Source organism: Vigna unguiculata, chromosome 3, assembly GCF_037176805.1.
Source record: "Vigna unguiculata cultivar grain cowpea cultivar isolate G323 ecotype 2 chromosome 3, ASM3717680v1, whole genome shotgun sequence".
Lineage (NCBI taxonomy): Eukaryota > Viridiplantae > Streptophyta > Magnoliopsida > Fabales > Fabaceae > Vigna > Vigna unguiculata.
Window position 1 is genome coordinate 2,391,587 of NC_140794.1, and position 22,736 is coordinate 2,414,322.

The following is a 22,736-nucleotide window of genomic DNA, read 5'->3' on the forward strand; positions in this document are numbered from 1 at the left end:
TATTAAAAAATTTACTCCATTAATTGTCGGTCAAAAATAATTTAAATATATCATAATTCATCAATCACCTAATGTTCTTTTTAATACCAAATTATGGATAATAGACTATTGACCATTGTTTAATCACTTTGTAGAAATAAAAACTCTCTTCATCCTTGATTCCAAACTTATTTCAATACATTTAATAATGTTACATCACTTAAAAAATAAAATTAAAAATAATTTAAATATATTTTTAAAATTTGTCGGTTCACATAAAATGCATAAGTTAATTTTCTTTGAAAATTTGTCCAAAAATTAATTTAATATTTTGTATAATGCTGACACGATTTCCCTCTTTATATAATGTATCCGAAAAACTTGACTTGCTTTATGTTAGTGTCTTCCTTTAAAATCTGGAATCACTTTCATAAAATTCAACCTTAATCACACTATTTGAAAATAATAAAAATAAAAATCTTCCTTTATTCTCTTTATTTATGGGTAAGGAAAAGGAAATAACAATGAATTGATTAATTAAAAACAGTTTATTTTGAAGACGAAGGTTGAAAAGGAAAGGAAGGGTTACTGAAAAAACAGAACATAACAGTGTCAAATAAATTAGGGGGAAGAACCCTCGATTTGTGCTTGAGCTCTATCTTTTTCAATTTTTCCCCCTTTTCTTGCTCTGTATTGAGTTCAGTAATTCCAACAACATTACGCAATTTTGAAGCCAAACCCTACAATCAACTAAGCACTTGTAAGTTCGTATTTCTTCGTCTAGGGTTTTGGTTCTTTTCCTCTCAAAATAATCTCCAGAACTGATATTCGCTGCTGATCAGTAACGGATACTATTAATTGCTTAGAATGCGTGTATGCATGCTATTTTGGTTTTGTTTTTGAAATTCGTTTGGAATTGATTCATGTTGTGTAGCTCCGTTTACAATCTGGAGTTATGAGTTCGTCTTCGGCAGATGTTTTTCCAGCAATTCAGGTAATAATGCTCCTGTGTCTTGTAATCTGGATTGATTTTTTTTTTTGTTCAGTAGATGTTTCCCTCACTTTTATTCGGTCACGAAATCTTCTCTACGTTGAGCGAAACACAATCTGGATTGTTTTGAGAAAGCTTAGGGTAGTGCTATGCTGGGATGCTTATTGCATTAAGGATTCAGAGTACTTTAAATGTAGACGATGGTGTGTATGTTTTAGTTGCAGTGTATGGTTTACCATTTGACATGACGTTAATGGTAATTTTGTTTCGAGTTTGATGAATAAAGTAGTCTGGGATCAAATTCTCAAGTGTTTTTCACTGTATTTTTCCCTCTGTTTTTCATTGGATAAATATATATTACAGGAAGTTATGCTGGAGTTCCGTGCTGGTAAAATGTTTCTCGAGGGAAAAAAGGTTGTTCCTGATACACGAAAAGGGCTTGTTCGAATTGTTAGGGTATGGTATAGTTGAATATTGAATAATAGTGAATATTATTCCTGGTATTTTAAACGCTTGTCGGCCACTACATTTCTTAAAGTAGTTGCTCTTGTTTCAGGCTGAGGAAGGATTAGTCCATTTCCAGTGGCTTGATCGCACACAAAATATTGTTGAAGATGTATCCTTTGTTTTCTGTTTTGTTATTCACTTCAAGGGAGTATCTTTTGGTTTCTCTGTGATTCAAGTATTCTGTAAAGACATATAAAGTTCAGGAACAGAAGGAACCCAAGGCTTATTGGAACAACGACACATTTTTTAACCACATGTTAACATTGTCAATATTTAAATAGTGGAACACTAACAGTCTCCTAGAAGCAAATTAATAGATAACTGAAATCTGGAGATTGAGCTGTGAACTTGTTAATATTTTTTATTGTGCTAAAAATGAAATAAGTCGGTCTCTTTCAACCAGTATAAAAGGTATCTTACTTTTCATGGACTGGGAGTTTTCATTTTTAAACATCTGTAATTTGAAGTTCATTTTTTATTGTGAGCCTCGAATTTGATGTCTTCTGAGTTGTTTTTCCTGTTACTTGCTGACCATTATTCTGTTGATTATTATCATTCTCTTTTTTATGTATCATTGTGAGTCTATAATATATTATGTTGCTTTTTGCTGGATTTTTCTTGACCCAAGCTAACACAGGACCAGATAATATTTCCCAATGAGGCTGTTTTTGAGAAGGTTCCATTGCTTTACTGTCAATCATTTTGGTTTTACTATTTTTTGATGATTACAATGACTCCAATTCTTGGTTGCATAGGTTAATCAAACATCTGGAAGGGTTTACATATTGAAGTTTAATAGCGATGACCGGAAATTCTTCTTCTGGATGCAGGTTGTTCTACTACATAATGTCCTCTTGTCCAGTAAATGTTAACTGTATGACTGGTTCTTACATTTCTATATTATCCTTCACTGTATGCAGGAGTCAAATGCTGACGGTGACTTGCAACTGTGTAGCTCAGTGAATGATTACATTAATAGACCATTGGGTAAGTTGCTCTGTTTGTTAGCTTAAGCAGTCCTTCTGTCATCAGACTTCTTAAACGTCATTTTGTGAAATAAGATTTTGTTCTTAATATAAATGAAAGGAAATTAGTCATGGAAAATATTTTCTAAGTCAATTTTTAAGTAGTTTTGGAAAATATTAAAGTTTACTTTCATTTTGAATTATTGATTTTTCGCTCTGAGAAATTTAGTATATTGGAAATCACTTCTTCCAAGAAGTATACACAGTCCATTGTAATCCACCTGTATTGACAATTCTTTTCAGAATACAACAAAACCACTGATCATGTTTCAAGTGGCTCATAATTTTCATCTAAGTTGTGTGATATGGGTACGGGTGCTTTTAAATCTTCAGGTATGGGTTTTAAATAATATAAACTTGCACATGCTTGGGGGGATCAGTTACCACAGGATGTTATATAAAATATACAAATATAAAGTATGGAGGGTCAAAATCATTAGTTAAATGCAATATTCTCAACATTTTAACTCATGTCAGCAAAAATATCTAAGGAAAACACACATTTGGAAAGCATCCATATGGTTCATTAATAGAAAATCGAACAACTTAACTACAAAAATCGGTACTTTGTGTGGACCTCTGTACTCAAGTGATTAGTGAGTATTGGTTACATACTGATGTGTGATAAGTAGTGCTAACATATATATACCTGGCATGGGTGGCTACAACTAATGTTTTGAAAGAAGTATCCATGTGTCACTTGTTTTCATTGATTGCTTAGGGACCGTAATTGACTGACCCTACAAGCATAACTTCAAATCTCTGATGTTCTTGTATAGTTTTGTTATTGTTTTATGGGAATATACAAGTATATAACTATAGCATTTTATTGTTTATTTTTCATTTGTTTGATCCTTTTGATTGAGTTGGCTCATATTTTCTTGTAATTGGAGCTATATTATATTATCACAAGAATAAGTCTGAGTTGGTATGATATTATCTTAAATATATGAATATCAAATTTCATGAGTCCGCTGCCTAATAGGTGAGGTGATCCCAGGTACTATGATTATTAATTATATATGCAGATGTGTCTCTAGCTGTGGAACAACACTACTGGAAAATTTTGTAGTTGGAAACCTTCTGTTTTGTTTTGGCTCTTGGATATTGTTTTGAATAAGGTCTACAGTTATTTCATAGTGGCATAGACAAATAGATAAATTTATAACATGGAAATAAATAGGGAATTATATACTGATTTACAGAGTTGGGTGAAGAAGAGCCTGAGGGATCTCTTCCACTTCAAGTGTCGGAAGACATGGCTGAGGATGACATCACATCTAGGTATTGATGTATTTTGGATATTTAAATGTTTACTGATGCTATGGATCACAATTAATGATTTATTTTTCTTTGTTTGTTTTTCTCTTTTAATTGATTTAAGTAATTTGCACTTCTTGGTACAAAATACTCTATTTCTAGTTTAGATGAAATTCTGGTGAAGTTCCAACGAAAGTGGGAAATTATGCATGCTTATGCGTTTTGTGTTTATCCAATCTTTCAGATTATCTCACTACCTACTGGCTACTTTATTTACTTCCTATTTTTGACCTATTTGCTAGATACCTCTATTCTGTTAGGGGTGGTGCGCTTGCCAAATCTAATGAGTGGTCCCTCTTTGACAGTAGAATTCAGTGCATATTTTCTACTTTTTAAGTGTATTTATATCCTTTTTGTGCTATAGTGTTTGATTCAAAACCTTACCATTGGATCATGGCTATGAAAACCAAATTGGCTTGTAAGGTGGAGGGTTTCCCAGTGAATTATTTGAAAACGACCATTCTTAGAATTTGAGCTTATACCCAAGCTCACAAAATTGACTTGTATGGTGAGGATTTCCCGAGTTCTATAAGCACTACTTGGACCTTATCTCTAGTCTATGTTAGATATCAGCTCCTAAAGTGTTGACGTCCTAGCAGCTCCACATTAAGAGGCTTCACTCGGTCCTTTTGGCTATTTTAAGACTATTTTAAGACAGTGGCAACCCACTTTGAATAGGGGTCCTTAATGTGGCTTTCCAGCATTCGTTATAAGTCTGGTGCTTAGAATAAAAAGTAGATCTGATTTGGATGTAATATATGCTGTTTTTATGACAAATAGTTCTTTAATGAAGAGACTTAGAGAGTGGAGTTAGATTAGATCTAACTCAATTTTACAAAGCCAGCTTGCATGGTGATATTTACACCCAATCACTTGTATACTATGATTTAGTGTTTTTTTCTGTATATGTGAAATCTCTGAGAACCCCTCATGTGAAGGACTCGTGAAGTTCTAAATGACGCATTGCTTCATTATTCATCTCACTGCTAACTATGTTCTTCAATTTTTTTTTTCCAAGCATGAGGTGATGTTATTTGTGGTCGTAGTAAGTCATGACCGTTCTTTTTTTGAGATTTGGTTAGTCTAAAGTCAAGGGTACACTATATAGGGCAAACTGTTTAGTTATGCTTTTGATTGGAAAATCAATAGTTGGAATGGGATTAGGATGGAACATGGACATGTGTGACAAACTATGAAGTTGTTAAAATCTCAATTTGTTTTTTATTTGCTTATTCTTATATATGGCCAACTGGACACTAAATGTATTGGATTTTTTTTTTTTTGTTGAAAAGAGCTGCAAACTTAGGTATCCCAAACTTGCGTGTGGACGCAACTAGTGATGTACCATCTTCTGGTCGGGTTAGATTGGAAGATCTCCAGAGAATATTGAGTGACATTGGGCCTGCAGGTAACAAATTCACTTAAAAGAAAGAAATAGACCTTCTTTTATGTATTTTTAAATTATTGAGACCTAAGCCGTTATTTTTGTTTTTTTCTGATGAGATGTTTGCAGATAGTATTGTTGATCCTGATGGAGGTAATCTTTCGATACTATATAACTATTCCCTTTGAATACAAGAATGAACATGTCTTTGACACATAATATTGCATGCTATTTTTTACATTCAAAGTTCAAAACTAGAGACTGTATGGCTCATACTTAAGTGCATTTTTCAGACAAGAATAAGTATGAACTAACCAGGATACAATATTTTATCTGCTCAGTTATGGGTAACAATGTTTGGTTCACCACTTGAGTGATATTAAATTTGGGGAGGCTCCGGGGGTGCTTAATGCATGCTCAATATTATAATGTCCAAAGTTCCATGTTTAATTCCAGTTATCATTGCTGGTACCGTGCTTTCTGATTTGGAACTTCTGATTGCCAATTTACAATGTGGTGGATTTTTAGGAATGAGTTAGACTGTTTATTTTCTTTTTTTGGGGCAAAATGTTGGTAAAATAACTCTACTTTTGACAATTTTCCTGTATGTCATTAGGCTTGGGACTTGGCGATATATTGAAGCCTGATCTAATAATGCCATTGATGGAGACATTACCTTTGGAGCAGCGTTTAGCTCCTTACTTACCTGAGGTAGATGTCAATGTGGTAATTGAGTTTTAGTATTCCTTAAGTTACATATTCATGCAATATTATTTGATGCAGGGTAAGTCATCTCCCGAAGAGATATTGGAGTTGTTACAGAGCCCACCTTTCCGTCAGCAAGTAGATTCATTTACTTATGTGAGAATAAAGTGCCTCACTTATCTCATTTTACATTTCTTTTCAAAATATACTTAATAAATGTGTTTATTTATTTATTGCTATAGGTACTTCGTACGGGGCAGATAGACTTGTCTCAGTTTGGAATTGATCCAAGTAAATGTGAGTAGTACTTTCTTAGTCTTTTAGCCCGGGTATTATCGAGTTCTTTTCACATTTGTATTTTCTTCTCTAATCTAGCTTCTTGTGAGGACCTGTTATAATGGGTGCTGATGGAATCTTCATGTTGTTCCCTTTTTCCCTTTGGTATGGTAGGGGTTTGAGAATAAACATTTTTTTTTTATATCGAGTTTGAAGTGAATTGTGGGAAAAGGGACTTATCATTGAACACCACCCTTTTTTAGGTTTTAAACGTGTTGCATGGTTGTCTTGTACGAAATTGGGAGTTTACTATTTTATGCGTTTTTGAGAAAGGACACAAATGAAAAAAAGAAAAGTTAGAAACTATTATCCAATTATTGGTTTGATAATTTAATATTGATGGTAATTTTTTTCTTTCATGGCAGATAAGTTCACAGTTTTGTCTTTTCTTGAGGCACTTGAGGATTCTGTTTCCGAGTCGTTAGAGTCTGAAGAAGCTAGGCAAGATGATCAGGATTTAAGATCTCAATCTTGTAATCGTCATGATCCAATGGATGAATCTAAGTAGAGTGGCTAATTCAGCATCGTTCTTTTTATTTATAGATACAAGAATCATCTCTTGTTTTTATTTTTTGGACATTTTCTGCTAAAAAGAAATTTAAAATTCAGTGAGAAGTTGCAAATGTCATTTGAGAATCTTTTAAGGTTATATAGTGAAGTATTGATCAATAAAGTCTAAGCAATCTGCTTCCCGTTTCTCCATAAAACTTTTTCATAAGTTATACTTACACGTATAATAAATCAAATTTTAAATGTTTTCAGACTTCTAAGCTTAAGTTTCTTTTTATGTTTAGATGTTCTCTAACCCTAGGTTTTTTTTTTTCAAAAATTGTTTTTCAATCCCTCATGAATGCTATTGGTCTCTGTCAAATAGATGTGCATGGATTTATAATTTATGGTAATTTAAATCATTCGCAAATAGGCATCAGTTCAGTCAGTCCCGTATCAACCTTGTGTAGCTTCCCTGGAGCTTCTTTCACGTGGGCAGCTCTAAACTCCACAGATCTTGTATTGCTCTTGTAAAAATGTTAAAGTAGACCCAACTTAGACCGGGGTTGGATTTAGTTTTCGGTATTTGAAAACTTTGGTGAAAACTAAGGCGAATGCAAGTTAGTTTTAGGCAATAATAAAAACATGCTTGAAATTGTTGTCCTTAATGATGATTTTTCACTTTTAAATCTCTTCCGCTCTCTGGTGTGGTGTCTTATGCAAGGTTTCCCAGAGAGATCATGTATAGAATAATTTTCAAATATTGACTTTAGCAATGATGTTTGATATATGAAAAAATAACCCCAAAAGTTTATTTAGTTCCTACATACAATGTTAACTCTACAGGTTTACACTAAATATTCTCACATAAATCATAATTTTTACTTTAAAACGTTTTAAATCCAGTTTTCACCTAAACATTAGTCGGTTCTTTAATTGGTAGTCTTCTGCAAGTCTATTTTTAGATTTTTCCCAACATCAACTACACCGCAAAGTCGCAACTAATACAAATAGCAATTAACTTTAAAACAAATATTTCAGAATAATTTAATCTTTCATAAATAAGTGTAACCCAAAGTTGAACTAAATGTGACTTATGCTGATAGACTGACCTATTCACATACATCCCCACCTATAGGATTTGACAAAAAACATATGCTTTTAACGGAATGCATTTTGAGTGCACACATGTTCAAAAATGTTTTACAACTACTCTGCAAAATATTCCAATAAACAGCGTCCTGATCACTACAAATTGGAATAAACACAACAGAGGATGCTTAAGCCACATAACTGCCTTCGTCAATTCTGCTTAAAGCAAACATCTCATCTGGAAACACCAACCGGACCCACCTGCTCAACATTCTGTAGAAATTTGAATTGCCATCCACATCGGTGAAATTTCAACCTCTGAAAGAGAAGACGACTTTTCGCGAGCACAAAATTTGGTGAAGAAACTACATGAATTAGAGTCATACAAGGCTGGTTCAGCTTTTTCTTCTACTCATGCTTCACACGTGCAAACCCCATCATTTTTATTTTCGTTTTGCCTTAAGTTGGAGTGCCATTGGTGCCCTTGGGAACCTCATAAAGGGTTATACTACTGCTACCACCAGTTTGAAGCATTTGATCTTCCTCATTTTCCTCCCTTGACTGAAAGTTATCGAGAAGTTCAACAACATGGCTCATTAGAGGTCTTCCTTTCGGGTTTTGGCTAAGACATTGGTATGCTAAATGGGCTACCCTTAATGCAGTTTTACTTGAATATTGTCCCTCTAATTTTGGGTCTAAAATTTTCAGAAGTTTCTTATTATGATTCAGAAGCGGGCGGGCCCACTCGACCAAGTTGTGTTCTCGGCTCGGCCTGCTCTTGTCTAATGCCCTTCTACCAATAAGCATTTCAAGTAGTACCACCCCAAAACCATATACATCGCTTCGAGCTGTCAAATGCCCTGTTCACGATGACAAACAGCTTGGTTAATACATGTAATCTCGAAATTTAAGGTTTAAAAAACTGTTGTAAGCAAGAAAACAAAACGTTGTTTTTTTTTTTCTACAGCATAAATAGTTACTTAAATTTAGAAATTCAAAAAGGACAGTCCAGATCCAGTGCCCAAGGTCTCACACTTGTTAGGGGCTGAGAAGGGTAACTATTCCCAGTCATAACCCCGCAAAAAGAGAGCCAGGTTACAGGTTTTGAACCCGTGAACCATAGGAGATCACATGGCAGTAACCTTATTGGCTAAGGCTCACCCTTGTATTCTAAATATTAGAAATAAAGCACTAAAATTTGACTCGTTAAATATGTTTCAAGTAATTACACGTGTTCGTAAATGAGAGACCAAAAGAAGTTGATTTATGTTTTAGAGACTAACGAACATACTAAAACACATTTAACCGCTAAAATTTAACCACGTCTGAGTACTTGGTGCAAAATTACTTCCAACTTTTCATTTATCATTAAAAAGTATTTACCTAGACAGAAAAAGGAAATAAAAAAAAGAAGTGATGGCATATTATGACCTAATTCAAGAAAAAAGTTCAAATATAATATAAATACACTACCAATTCCAAATTTCCAACGTCACAAAACTCCAACAACGGACATAAATCTAGAATCTAAGAAATGACATACTTGTTTCTTTGTCTTAGTCTTGATATTTAGAGAATCCAATTTAACACTATCGAATATGTTTAATGCAATGCATGCAGGCTTTCATTTCCAACAATGAGTTCAGACATCTCCAATTGTTTAAATCACATAAAAAAAATGAATATTTCCACTTTACTTTTATCGTTTTATGAATTCTTAAAATTTCGGAGAATTCAGGAAAATGAAAAAAATCACCATCAACAGCTTCTAGTAACTCACCAGTCATGACATACTCGGGAGCAGCATATCCATATGTGCCCATTACTCGGGTTGAAACATGGGTTTGGTCCCCCATCGGGCCATCCTTTGCAAGACCAAAGTCAGAAAGCTTCGCATTGAAATCCTGCAAGTTTATACATACCTCTATTTATTAGCAGAAACCTAGATAAACTTCACTGGTTTCATAATGGCTCACAAATACACATTTTGAAAACGTTATAGCCTGTTTTTCTACATTACTTTTTCCGAATTTGTTTTTTAAGAAAGGAAATAATTTGGTGGAAGATCTGTGATTTGATCGAGTAGGAAGGTCTTCTATTTATCAAACCAACAAAATAATAATTTACTAGAGAAGGGAATTGTGAAATAAGCATCTTAGGATAAAAAACCTCTAAAAAGAATGAAGAAAATAGAGACCACACATTAGAACAAAGACACATCGATAAGCAATGCTCATCAATCGCTCTGCATTTTAGCCATTGAAAGCCCCGAAAAGAAACCATTATCTGATCACCACAAAGATGCTAAAATAAAATTTTATCCCGGCTCCTAGGTTGAATAGTTATGGAAGACCAAAACAGTTTTTTTTGTCCCTTTGGCATTTTGTCGAAGCTAAAAATATCTATTGATGTTAAATAAAAGAAACTGGTTTTAAGATTAGAATAGAAGACAAACCTCGTCTAGCAAGATATTTGAAGTCTTGAAGTCACGATATATAATAGGTCTTTCTGCACCATGAAGAAAAGCCAGCCCCCTCGCAGCATGTAAAGCAATCTTCATTCTTTTTGACCAAGTCAATGTTGAGCCCACTCCTAGCATCAATATAGAGTATGATGGTTAGGATGGTAAATTAGAGGCAATTTCTTTACCAGTTTTGTCTTTTATAGTTACGCTATAAGTAGAGGAAATGCACTTATGGAATAGAATGGTAAGAATTATAAGTTTATTCAAGGCTTCCGTCTCAAAATGGAGTTTTGACAAAAGATGGAAAATTAATTACTACATGAATTGTTGAAAAAACTGGGAGCCTTATTAGGTTATTAGCAGGTGAAATTTCAAAGAGAGCATTTACAGACAAATGGATCAATTTTTTCCATCTTGTTTGTCAGAATGAAGCTTTGACAAAAGATGGGAAACTCATTGCTACATGAATTGATGACAAGAGCAGGGAGCCTTAGTCGGTCATTATCAGGTTAAATTTCAAAGAGAACATTTACAAATGGATCAATTTTTCCAACATCTTGTTTGGTCATGCAATTAACTCATCATGCTACAAGCCATATAAAAGATAGAAGGCCAAGCATTCCAGAATCACGCAGGAGGTTAAAAATATTGAAGGTCATTACGACTTTGGGACCTTTGCTTCCCCAAAGCAAACTACAATTGAAAAACAGCCACTACAAAAAGGATAAACGGATAGAGAGGGAGGACGGTAAGGTGGTAAGGTGGTGTACACTGTACACCAATTTGAAGCCCAAGGAAGGCTTCGCATGTCAATTCCACAAGGTGGGGTGTTAACATAATTGAGCTAGTCTTTTAGATAAAGAGATAATTATGTAGCCTTCGTCGACAACATGAAAAAGTAAAAGCACAACCTCCTTGTACCCAATTACAGATAATATGTTAGTTAAGAAAATAGTCTCATCTCAGTACATAAATAACCTTAGTCCAATTTAAAAATTAAATACATTATCAAATTTCATGCAAAACTTACTGCGGAAAAGATGTTTCTCCAAGCTCCCACTTGCCATGTATTCATAGACCAATAACCGGTGTTCGTCCTCACAGCAATATCCAATGAGCTTCACCAGATTAGGGTGACTGAATTGACCTAAATAGTTAACTTCAGTCTGCAAAGTAAAGAAAACCATGAAGCTAAGTTCAGTCTTGTACACTCTTTACTTGCATAGACTCCTTTCCACTCTACCCATCAATTCTCATTATCCAAACACTAAATCAAATTCAACTAACAGAATGCACAACAATAAATGGTTCTTCTTTTCAACTTCCTCAACTTCTAACAATGGCAGAAAAACAACCAATTGCAAAATACACCTCACATAACCGTTGGGATTACTTAGCTAGCATATGTTAACAGAAACAATTAAGATAGAAAAAATGGTAAGTCGTAGATGTACTGTTGAGATTCTATACCCAGCTTTCAGCCATCATACTAGACTAACCACGTGTGTAGATATAGTTAGTAAGTGCTTAATAGAAAATGGATGTAATTGTATACAATTATTAATTATTAATGTTTACCAGTGGCACTAATGGATAAATATATATTTCCAGTAGTTAATAATGTCATAAGATTACTAAATTATCTAATACTGATCAACTTTGTCTTCCAGGTAGTTGAGTGTAAAGTACTTGCTGACTAAATGTTAAATATGTCTCACAAGACCACTAATGGTGCTGCATAATTAGTTAAAAAATTTGTTCGTTAAACATGTGGTCAGGGAATGGATCGCAAGTTCAGCATAAGAAACAAAAAAGAAAAACTGTCTAGAGATGTTAACCCCTAGAAGGGATCTCAGTATTTCAACAGATTAGTCCTTAGATTGTTTTCAATACCACAAATTCACACACACAAAAAAGTCTCACAGGTATTTAATACTTTCATAAAATTATTGAAATATCTAACTGTCATTAAATGAATATAATAAATGAATATATGAATGTGTCGTCAAGACACTAGTAATAGTTTAATATGCCTCTCTCAAGTGGTTAATATGTAACGACCTCATTGGGAAAAGTCTGATGGTGGTTGACTGATCATTAAATTCAATTATAACTTAGCGGGTGAACATTGAGTGCACATTTTTTAGCGGGAACATTACAATTTTTATTCAGATAAAACGAGTTCAATGTTAGATGGCAAGCGTAGGGAAAATAAGTTACGTACCAGCCATTCCCTGTCTCCTTGAAATCCTTCACGATTAAGTTCCTTAATTGCAACCTCGGTGGTCTTGTAACCCGACCTCACAGCATGGTCTATGACGCCTTTATATACAACTCCGAAGCCTCCTTCTCCCAAAATGAAATCGGGACGAAAATGCTTCGTAGCGAGCCTCAGTTCCTCGTACGTGAAACTATCCACATTGCTGTATCCAACACCTTCGCGGAGATCTTTGATGTTTATGGAAACAATTGGAGCGGCAGATTCATGACCTACCGATCCTATTTCAGACGCTAATCAACGTCAATCGATGAAACGACACGAAAATTGGATCGGATGGAATTGTGAATAGTAAATCAGAGTTACCTTGAGGCTTAGGTTTGGAGTTGGAATGGGAAACGGGGAGGTTGCTCTTGTCTTCAATGCTAAAGCAAATCCCCATGAATCTGGATCTGGATCGAAATCGCAGAAAACTGCATTCACGTTCCCTTCCGCTGTGGAGTGCACCTACATTATTTCGTAGATTTGAGATGGTTCGAGGGAAAATGGAACCAACTACCAGGAAATTGGAACTGCAAATTGAATTTGAAGAGAAAGAAAGAGAGAGAAAGAAAGGTTTGACTGAGAGAAGTGATGAATGATTGAAGGTTCAATGGCGTTGAGTTCACCAATGAGCGTAGAAAGCGCCAAAACCAAGGGCTCCTCGTCTTCTTTCGATTTGGTCCCGTCTCTGTTACGGAAAATACCCTCTAATCCCATACTATTTACACTCTTGCCATTTCCGTTAGCAACAGTTTTTTCTTTTTATTAAGCAACAAATTAGGGAAATTTAAAATAATGAAAGTCAAGAATTTCATAGTGTAATTAAGAATAACAGTGGTTTTTAAAAAATGTAATAATTGTTTAAAAAGTGTAGTCACAATAATAATGGCCAAAGTGGATGTGCGGTAAAAGTCATTCATGTCAACACAGTTCTGTTTTCAGTTACATAATAAAATTTAAGAATAAACTTCACACAAAAATAAATAAAAAATATGTAATATCGGGATTCAATTTCACTTTATTAAATATATCAGTTCATTTACACAAGCTTTAATGATATACTCGAAATATCAAAGCAAAAAATATTTGATAAATCTTACTTGTATACAGAGTGATTCATTTTCTCTCAATATTTATTTTTTAAATTTATCCTTTAAATAAATATTTTTAAATTAAAATAATAATTTATCGATTTATCTTTTCTTTATTTAATCTTTTCTTAAATTTGACCATTACTTTTAAATTTAACCATTTTTAATTATAAAGTCATTTATAAAATTAACTGATTTGAATTACAAAAACTATATTTAATTATTTTCAAAATTTAGAATTAAAAGACAAAAAAATTTTAAAAACACAAAAAATTAAATTTCATCTTAAAATTTAAAAACTAAAAATATACATGACTCATCTTAATAATATATTCGAAACATCACATCAAAAAATGGTTTGGTAAATGATCAAGTAATAAAATATATTCAATAATACTATTGATATGATAATTTTTTTTTTAAATATTGAGCACTTTAAAAAATATTCATTAATAATTAAATTTGATTACTACACGGGTAAATCTTATTTTATCATCAGAACCCACATAATTTATACATTTCACATAAAATTCAAATGTATATCAAGTATATTTAAGACGGGCCTTTCTTAACAAGGTATAATAGTTATAATAGTCATATAATATAAATAAAGTAATATTATTATTAGAGACGCATGTATTTTATTATTATTTTTTATTTAACTGTTTTTAGAATTGTTCATAATTAAATATACTTTTTCTCTTAAAAAATGATTATTTTATTACTTTTCCTTGTTTTATAAATATGGCACCCTAATGCTTATCAATAATAGATGAATTATTGTGAATTTTGTCCACTCAAATTTAGACGTTACTCATTCTCGTGGGTCCACAATTTCAGAGAAAATACAAAATTTGGCATTTTACTTACTATTTGACAGAAGATTTGACAGATGGAAGCGACGTGTTTCATTTGACTAACAGTTCAATTTTAATAAGGAAAATTACCTTTTTTTTTATAATTTTTTTTGTTAAACTTAACAAAATTTCTAAAAACGGAACTAAATTAATTTTTTTTAATTAAAATAAAGTAATAAAATAATTTTTTTAACCTAAATAGAAAAAATGTCAAAATTTTATTAAAAAGTTAACCTATACTAACTCTTTCAATAATACCCCAACGACATTACCATATTTCATTCTTATTTTGTGGAGAGGGTGAGACAAAGTAAAATGGAAAAACATATATTTTTCTTTTACTCTTTAAGTTAATAAATAAACTAATATTTTCTTCTTTTTTTTTGTTTTTTTCCAATAATGAAAAATCAAAGTTCTCTAAAAACTGTATCTTTTTACAGCTTTCACTTTTACATTTTTTTGAATGATTTTTCATTTCTTATTTTCTTTATATTTTAAAATTATTTTAAAATGTTACTTTAATCGTAAAAGAAAATTGTTAAAATTAATTCAGTTGTTTAAAGATCATTTTCTTTATATTATTACGTTTGTTACGTGCAACATGAGTATTTTGAATTCTAGTGCATGTATTGTGTCCGTTTTTACTAGATTCACATCTTTCGTATATGGACACGATCTTAGGCTGTATTTAGAACATCCTCGGTCGGAACAAAAAATTATGTTATTAATTTAACTGTCATCATAATGTGAAAGTATGTAGCTAGGTTAGTTGTCTAACCTGCAAATTTGGTTACAAACTCATCTGATAAATACATTAATTTGCGTATTAAGGCTATGCTAATAATCACGATAATCCATGGGTGCATTGAGAGCACTAAAGCATTTGATTTGTTTGAGTAAATACACGACGACGATACTCTCCCAGAACCCATATGGGAAAAATGTTTCTGTACGAAGAGTAGTTTAGAGTACAATTCCTCATAAATACACCGGTGATCTCCTGCACATCACAAAGAAAATACGTAAATCTTTCATTTCACTTCGCATGAGATGAGAGTTTTTTTTTACCTGTTGGGGAAAGTCTCCATCTTCCATCTGTGAATTGATTAATAACCTTATTCCACGCTCAACTGGTGTTGGATCTATCTCAACCTTTTTGACAGTAAAAAAAAAATCACACTTTTAAACACAATAGCACGCTACAAAATTGATCTTGTTAGGTTTATACAGGAAGAATTCACTCGGAGATACAACCTATGAAGTTCGAATACGTCTCATCAATAGTTTGTCCCGTGTCCGACCAGTATCAGACACCAATACTCGTACGATATGTATTAATCAAGTGTTCAATTTAAAAAACATTTTTTTTTGCTTTTAACATGATTTTGATATGACTCCAATACAATGTTAATAACCACAAATTCAATGATTTTTTAAAAAAACCTATAAACTTGTAAATTTATCACATAAGTTTCTCCTATAATTATAAAAATAAGGAAAAAAAATATTATATGATCACTACTTTTCACTTTTTTGGATATTAGATTGATAAATTAGATTCAATTTTGTGTTAGTTGACAATTTGTTAGTTAAAAATTTGAAACTAATATGTATATGCATGTCGTGTCCTATGTTTTTCAATTTAATCGTATCTTCGTATCCGTGTCTGTGTCGTATATGTGTCGTCCGTGTCCGTATCCGGGTTTCATAGGATACAACACCAATAAAATCCGAGCTAAATCATACAAGATATTGATATCACTTTCAACTCAAAATCTTAATACAACGAATTTATGAATCTTTGTCCTTATATGATACTCTACATTTTTATTTTTATCCGATATAAAATTTAGACTTACACTTCGACTTCGAACAAAATTATGATATAGTGGGTAGAGATTAGTGTACTAACCTGTCCTGCATCAATAAGGGACATCAAAGCCCATGATGATTGAACAAGGTTTGCTCTGTTGTCTTCTAGATTTGTATATACCTGTTTGGAAAAACAAAACATCTTAGTATATTTCTGTGCAAACAGAGTTTAGTATGCTGTTCAAAGCAATTGTGATTTTCATACCTTGTTTTGGCTTGACAAGTAACTCTCACCCCATCCTCCATTAGGAAGCTGCTTTGACAGCAAAAAATCGCAAGCTTTACGTAAGGCATCACTGTTACGGTAGTTTTTTCCACACTCGGTTAACCCCTTTACAGAAAACCAGGTGCCATATGTGTAGCAAATTCCCCAACAACCAAACCTGAAAAGTGTAAGAGTTGAAACAAACATTTGCTGAATAAGCAAACATAAAACTACTGATACGAGAAAGCAAAAAGACATACCATGACCCATCAGGATTTTGTGCTTTTTCAATGTAATGGATTGCTTTAGAAATGCAATAATCGATTTCCTTTCTTCTGTGTTTTGGGTATAACTTTCTAAACAGAGCCAGTGCCTGCAATGCCGATGATGTGCACTCAACATACCTATTTCACAAACATTTCACACAGTAAGCAGAGACAATATGAGAAAAAAACACTGCATGAACAACAATGCCAGTGTAATCTTACTCCATCTCAATGAGAGTATCTTCAAATATTTCAGTTGGATTGAATTTCTGCAGCAGTAGACACGAGTATATCTCTCAGTTGTGACAATGTCGTGAAATATAACTCGTTTCACGAATTAGGAAAACACATTTTCTTACCTCTAACCAACGGTAGGCTCTTTGAGGCTCCCATGCAGGGAATCCTCCATTGTTGCTCTGTAGTGTTAAATGTAGTTAGATACAAAATCAAAACTACAGTTAAAAATTTCATGGTGCGTTCTAATTATATAGAAAACCACACCTGAAGCGATAGGATCACATTCACAGCATCGTAGAATCTATCATCTTCCATTTTCTCGCCAACTAGGTCAACAGGCATTTGTGACAATAGAAGTGCAGCCTGAAGAGATAAATGAAGTTTTTAAGCACGCATTAATTCAAAGAACTTCTGAAAAATACGCAGTTATATTTTCTTAATAAGTTGGACTAAACATGCATTAAGTTAATCGATTGAATTTGTATGAACCTTTAATCCTTCTGCTGTGCAATCAGAGACTTGCCAACCCTGATCCTGCATTGAGAATGTCCATGCTCCTTTGGATATGTGTCGATGCATTGCTTCGAAGTCACCTGATGGATTTTCACGAACCTTCAATCAAGAAAAGAAATTGCATCTTATGGTTCTGATTCTTAGGATTCTTCACGTTTATGCAAGCAAAACGATTAATTAGAACATGTTATGTAACCTGGGAAGCCTTCACGAAGTGATGTGCTTTCTGAAGTGTAGGTCCATATTCTTCACTCAAATCACATGAAAGGATTGCTTGTATGGCTAATGCTGCATCCCACAGTTGAGACCCAAAACTCTGCAATTTTTTTTCACTGTATTAACATGGTGCATTGTGTGACTAACAGTAAATTTTGCACTTTTCAGATTTTGATTATTCACTTTGACAAGTTTTCCCATAAACATTTGTAGCAGAAAAAGAAAAGGAAAAGTGAAATAAGTTTCTCAGCAAGCTGATACTAACCTGAATTTTCAAGCCATCTTCTGCAAGCCAGAAGTAATCAGGGATTCTGGCTAAATGAAGTTTATATGCCTCTGAATTGGGATTTTCCACCCAACGTGCAATCAAACATAGCACCTGACATAGAAAATTCCATTCAGCATGTTGTAGTCACGGAGGTAGGTATCGTAGTTCTAGATATATATAACATTAACTTTACACACATATATAAATATTTGACACAATTTTTAACCCAAAACATTAAGAAAATAAGTATATAGATCTTGACTTTTATATTGTGTTTAACTTTGTCTTTTCTACTCAAAGTGAAATTTTTAACTCATACTTGATTATTCCCGCGCCAAATATTAACTTTACCTTCTCTACGTTACCAATGCCAAGGTATCTACTATTTTCATCCTCATAACGTATGTGATCAATTGCAACTTCTAGTGCCTTCTCTCTCAGCATGGAAAAGGGCCATCGGTTCAGAAGAGGCTCTGCCACGTGATGAAGAGATGCCCATAACACATCTTGAATCAGAGGATGAGGGTAGTAGAGATCCTCCTGAAATTTCGTATTGGTTAGAGTTTAACTCAGACCAACATCAAACACTTTCCTTGTCGTATTGAAGATTACTATAAATTATCAAAAACAAAGACATTTTGGTATGGAAACAAAAACCTTGGCAACCCTGCTACGGCATTTATTCCAATCGATTTGATCGTAGGGTTGGTTGTACATTTCTTCTCTTAGTGATATGATTAACTTGGTAATAGGACCCACGAACTTCTTCACATATAAATATGACATTGGCATGTAAACTAAGCGACAGTAGCATAACATTTTCCCTGTATAACATATGCAGAGAACTTCGATTAGCAAATAATTGTAGATATAAAAGAAGCATCTTTCATCGACCTTTCCCTTCCCTGGTTAAATTATATGATTATGAGGCAAGGTAGTAAACCTGGATGAATTGGTGTGTATTTGGGCAAAAGCCATATTTCTGGTGGGAGAGGGTTACACCCTGACCACTCATGAACTCCAAGCACCTGCGTAATTCAAAATTAAAATTTGTTGAAGATTTCATATCGATTAAATTTATACGGTATATAAGTAGCTCCAAACTTTATTTTACACGTCAGTTTTATAAGTTTAAGTTAGACTTAAGTTCTTAAAATATTATTAGAGTCATCCAAAATCTTTCCAAACAAGATTTGTTTTTTGTTATTATCATATACCATCTATTACTATCTAGTTCTACGCTCGATATATATGTATGTTGATCTTCTAATAAATACATTGGAGATCAAACATCTATAATATATAAGTGATTATAAATCTTATTTTACATATCATTTTGTAGAGTTGAGTTAGACTTAAAGTTCGTATATGTTATACATTTGTATGAATATGTTATACATTTGTATGATTGTGTTTACTACTGTGATAGAATTAGTTAAATTGGCTGAGAAACTAAACAGAAATGGTAAATGATATATATTTGTTACCGTGACCCAGAACTTTCCCCATGATGGAATAGCTTCTAAACCACCATGGTCAAGGATCCATTTTCTGCCTCTAGCCATTGCTCTATCTTCACCATCTTCACGTCCTTCTCCAAGAATTCTCAAGGCAATGTAGCTCAACGCTGATCCAAACATTGTGCTGTGACCCTCTATGTGGGATCCCCAACCTCCATCTTTGTTCTGTCACATGTGACAACACCAATAGGTAATTAACTCAGTTGGAACCAAATTGCATGCACAAATCTTACTTTTAAATGTTTTATTTTCAATTCCAGAGTCTAGCTTATTGTTGGAGCCTGTGTTAGTGTTATTTTCATTCTTATATGCACAGCTTCAGAAACATGAGAAATATACCTGGTGATTATACAAGTAACGAATAATTTCCTTCTGGTGTTCTGGTCCTAAAACAGCATTCAGGGACCCTGTAATATAGAGTGCCATCACCTGAAAATATATATAATTGAGCACATATGACATAAGCTACAATAAAAAAACGTCTAAATTTTATAAATAGAACGTGCAAAATTAATTTATGGAGAATTTTAAAACTATATATACTAAAAAATGTGGCAACAAAGGAATGCATAATATTACTTCAAATGAAACCCGTTTTATAACTTAAAAGTAATAAAGTTTAAGAATGGTGGTCATTTGTAAATGTAAATGTAATCAATCTAATTCAATTATGAACAGGGATGTCAACGGGGCGGGTAGGGTACATACCCTACCCGCTGGATAAATATTCACCTTGTACCCGTATCCATATCCGTCGGGTATCCGCATAACGGATATGCGTCTATTTTGTTCATATCCGCAGGTATCCACGAGTACCCGCGGGTATTTACAAAAATATTTAAAAAAATAAATGTTTAACCATAATTAGTGCTTGGATCAACAAATTCCCTTTCTCCGTGAAAAATAAACAAATAAAAAATCACTACCAATTTATATTGTAGTTTATTTTTGAATAAAATATTAAAAAATTACTAACTTCATCAATGTCCACCTGTTGCAACATTGTATAAAGTTTCATGTTGTCTAATTTTAATTGAGAAGAGCCTGAAAACATAAGAAATTCATTAAAAATTTCTAACAATCACTTAATTAAAATATCTAAGTAAAAGTGTTAATTTCATTACCTTTCATGTTGATCTATAACCAGTCTTGGAGACACATTAATGCCTCCACAGTATCTGGAAGTAATTTATTCCATTGTTAGGTAAGAATCTGACCACATCATTGAATGAAGACTCATAATGTTTTTTAATAATATAAATATATATATAAGAGTATTTTTCTAAATTAAAGTTTAGCGGGTACGGGTATCCATGGGTACGGATACTATGATACCCGTACCCGCCCCGTTAACATGCGGGTATCAAAAATACCCGTACCCACGGGTAGCGGGTATCCATTTTTAATATCCGTTTTCTACCCGTTGCGGGTTTTATCCGCGGATACCCGTGGGTATGAATTTTTTTGACATCCCTAATTATGAATACAAATTAAATATTTAAAAGATTAAATTTTCAAATAAAAAGAAATTGAACGTTTTCAAAAATTACCTTTCAACACTAAAACCACATGATGAGAAAAATGAATATATATATATATATATATATATATATATATATATATATATATATATATATATATATATATATATATATATTAAAACTAATAACATCTTTATTGCAAGAGTCCTAATGTAGGATCTAAACTTCCTTTTTTTATATACCACATTATTTTTAAGATCTCATATTTATTTTATTTTAATGTAAAAAGTTTATAAAAATTTATTGATATTGATATATATATATATATATATATATATATATATATATATATATATGTTATTTACATTTGAACCTAAAAATGTGTATTATTATGAAATATTTCTATGAAACAATATAGAAAAATACTTTTATATTCACGTCCTAAAATCTTATTTAACATGGAGAACTTTAAATTTATTATCGCAACATGATTCATGAAATAGAAATAGAGAAGGGAATTTATTTTACTATAGTTAATACAAGTTAAATAAACAATCACTACATCAAAAATCACTTTAGTCACGACACAAAGTTAAATTACAAAAATCGTGGATTAAAATTTAGACAACAATTTTGTTAGACGTAGTCTAAGTGAGTGTAACTATAAGTAATAGATTACGATTTTCAGTACAACAACAATTTTAAAATGGTTGCTTAAAATTTTGATAAAAAGGCATCGATTTTAATGCACATGTTTTTCAAAACTTCACATTTTAACATTATGAACTCTTGGCGTTTTCAGAATAAAATAAAAAGGAACTAAATTTTGCATTTTCAGTTAAAAAAAAAGATGAAGTAAATATTTTTAATCTAAAAACGTTAATTTTTAGTGTATTTTAGACCATATTTTTTTAATTAACATCCAATTTGTAGAAGTAACATTTATATAAATATTGTTTAAGATAGTTTTTAAATCACATCTAAATAAATGTTGTCTTTATTATATTTAGAACGTAATTTTATATATGTAATCTTATTTTGTTCGTCTAAAGTCATTTTTATCGTAACGAATAGATGAGAAAAAACTAAAGATATATGGAGAAGTGCTAACCAGAGGTTGAACGAAAAACAAAGGACCGGCAGATTCTGCAGGCCAGTGACCATCATGTGCCTGAATCGAGGAATAAAAACTGATACCCCTTCTCATCGTACTAATCAAACCTTCTTCTGTAACATTCTCTCTGTCTCTCACCTTCACTCTTTCTGGAATTGACCCACACGTGTGCTCCTTCCTCAGCTGACACATTTCAAAGTCAACATAGTTGTTTGTCTCAACTTTCAATGACCACAACTACATGCATTAAAAATTCAGAAAAACAACGATACCTGCATTCTGAGTAGAAGGTCACCACTTTGCTTATTGCAAAACCGGTTCTTTCTGAATTCTTCTCTCACTCTTTCAACTTCAGCACGTTCTTCTGGAGTTCCGGCATTCGGATCAAACTCCCAATGTTGTCGCCCGATGAAGTTGTTCACGGAAATTAACCCTTCTCCTCCTTCTGCAATCTTCAACTTCCACATCCTAAGACAAACTCAAGTTACTAAAAGAAGACAATGAAGCTCGGTTTCAAACTTCCAACACCAACAACGATGTTTGA

The 22,736-nt window shown here is 32.8% G+C and overlaps 3 protein-coding genes across 4 annotated transcripts; 1 reads left to right on the top strand and 2 right to left on the bottom strand.

Annotated features, from left to right (window-relative positions):
* Positions 1-437: 437 nt before the first annotated feature.
* Positions 438-6,920, top strand: RPN13 (regulatory particle non-ATPase 13). The gene is made up of 14 exons (XM_028065069.2): positions 438-739; positions 914-973; positions 1,334-1,426; positions 1,527-1,586; positions 2,115-2,153; positions 2,233-2,307; positions 2,398-2,464; positions 3,708-3,786; positions 5,115-5,230; positions 5,336-5,359; positions 5,823-5,917; positions 5,990-6,067; positions 6,154-6,208; positions 6,613-6,920. The coding sequence occupies exons 2-14, from the start codon at positions 935-937 to the stop codon at positions 6,753-6,755; spliced, it is 963 nt and encodes a 320-aa protein (XP_027920870.1). The 5' UTR covers positions 438-739; positions 914-934; the 3' UTR covers positions 6,756-6,920.
* An 851-nt stretch (positions 6,921-7,771) lies between these two features.
* LOC114178349 (Protein kinase superfamily protein) lies at positions 7,772-13,192 on the bottom strand. 2 transcript variants are annotated; one of them, XM_028064188.2, is made up of 6 exons: positions 12,877-13,192; positions 12,517-12,803; positions 11,323-11,458; positions 10,284-10,420; positions 9,609-9,732; positions 7,772-8,688 (listed from the first exon to the last, which is right to left on the bottom strand). In XM_028064188.2, the coding sequence occupies exons 1-6, from the start codon at positions 12,950-12,952 to the stop codon at positions 8,288-8,290; spliced, it is 1,161 nt and encodes a 386-aa protein (XP_027919989.1). In that variant the 5' UTR covers positions 12,953-13,192; the 3' UTR covers positions 7,772-8,287. The 2 variants fall into 2 exon arrangements, with proteins under 2 accessions (XP_027919989.1, XP_027919990.1); XM_028064189.2 differs by having other exon boundaries at positions 12,517-12,791; positions 12,877-13,191.
* Positions 13,193-15,205: 2,013 nt separating this feature from the next.
* On the bottom strand, positions 15,206-22,736 carry LOC114178348 (lupeol synthase-like). The gene is made up of 18 exons (XM_028064187.2): positions 22,465-22,736; positions 22,190-22,375; positions 19,937-20,026; positions 19,565-19,762; positions 19,021-19,105; positions 18,735-18,901; positions 18,429-18,617; positions 18,075-18,188; positions 17,790-17,909; positions 17,570-17,692; positions 17,345-17,443; positions 17,203-17,259; positions 17,066-17,112; positions 16,838-16,981; positions 16,578-16,755; positions 16,413-16,493; positions 15,569-15,652; positions 15,206-15,500 (listed from the first exon to the last, which is right to left on the bottom strand). The coding sequence occupies exons 1-18, from the start codon at positions 22,657-22,659 to the stop codon at positions 15,375-15,377; spliced, it is 2,283 nt and encodes a 760-aa protein (XP_027919988.2). The 5' UTR covers positions 22,660-22,736; the 3' UTR covers positions 15,206-15,374.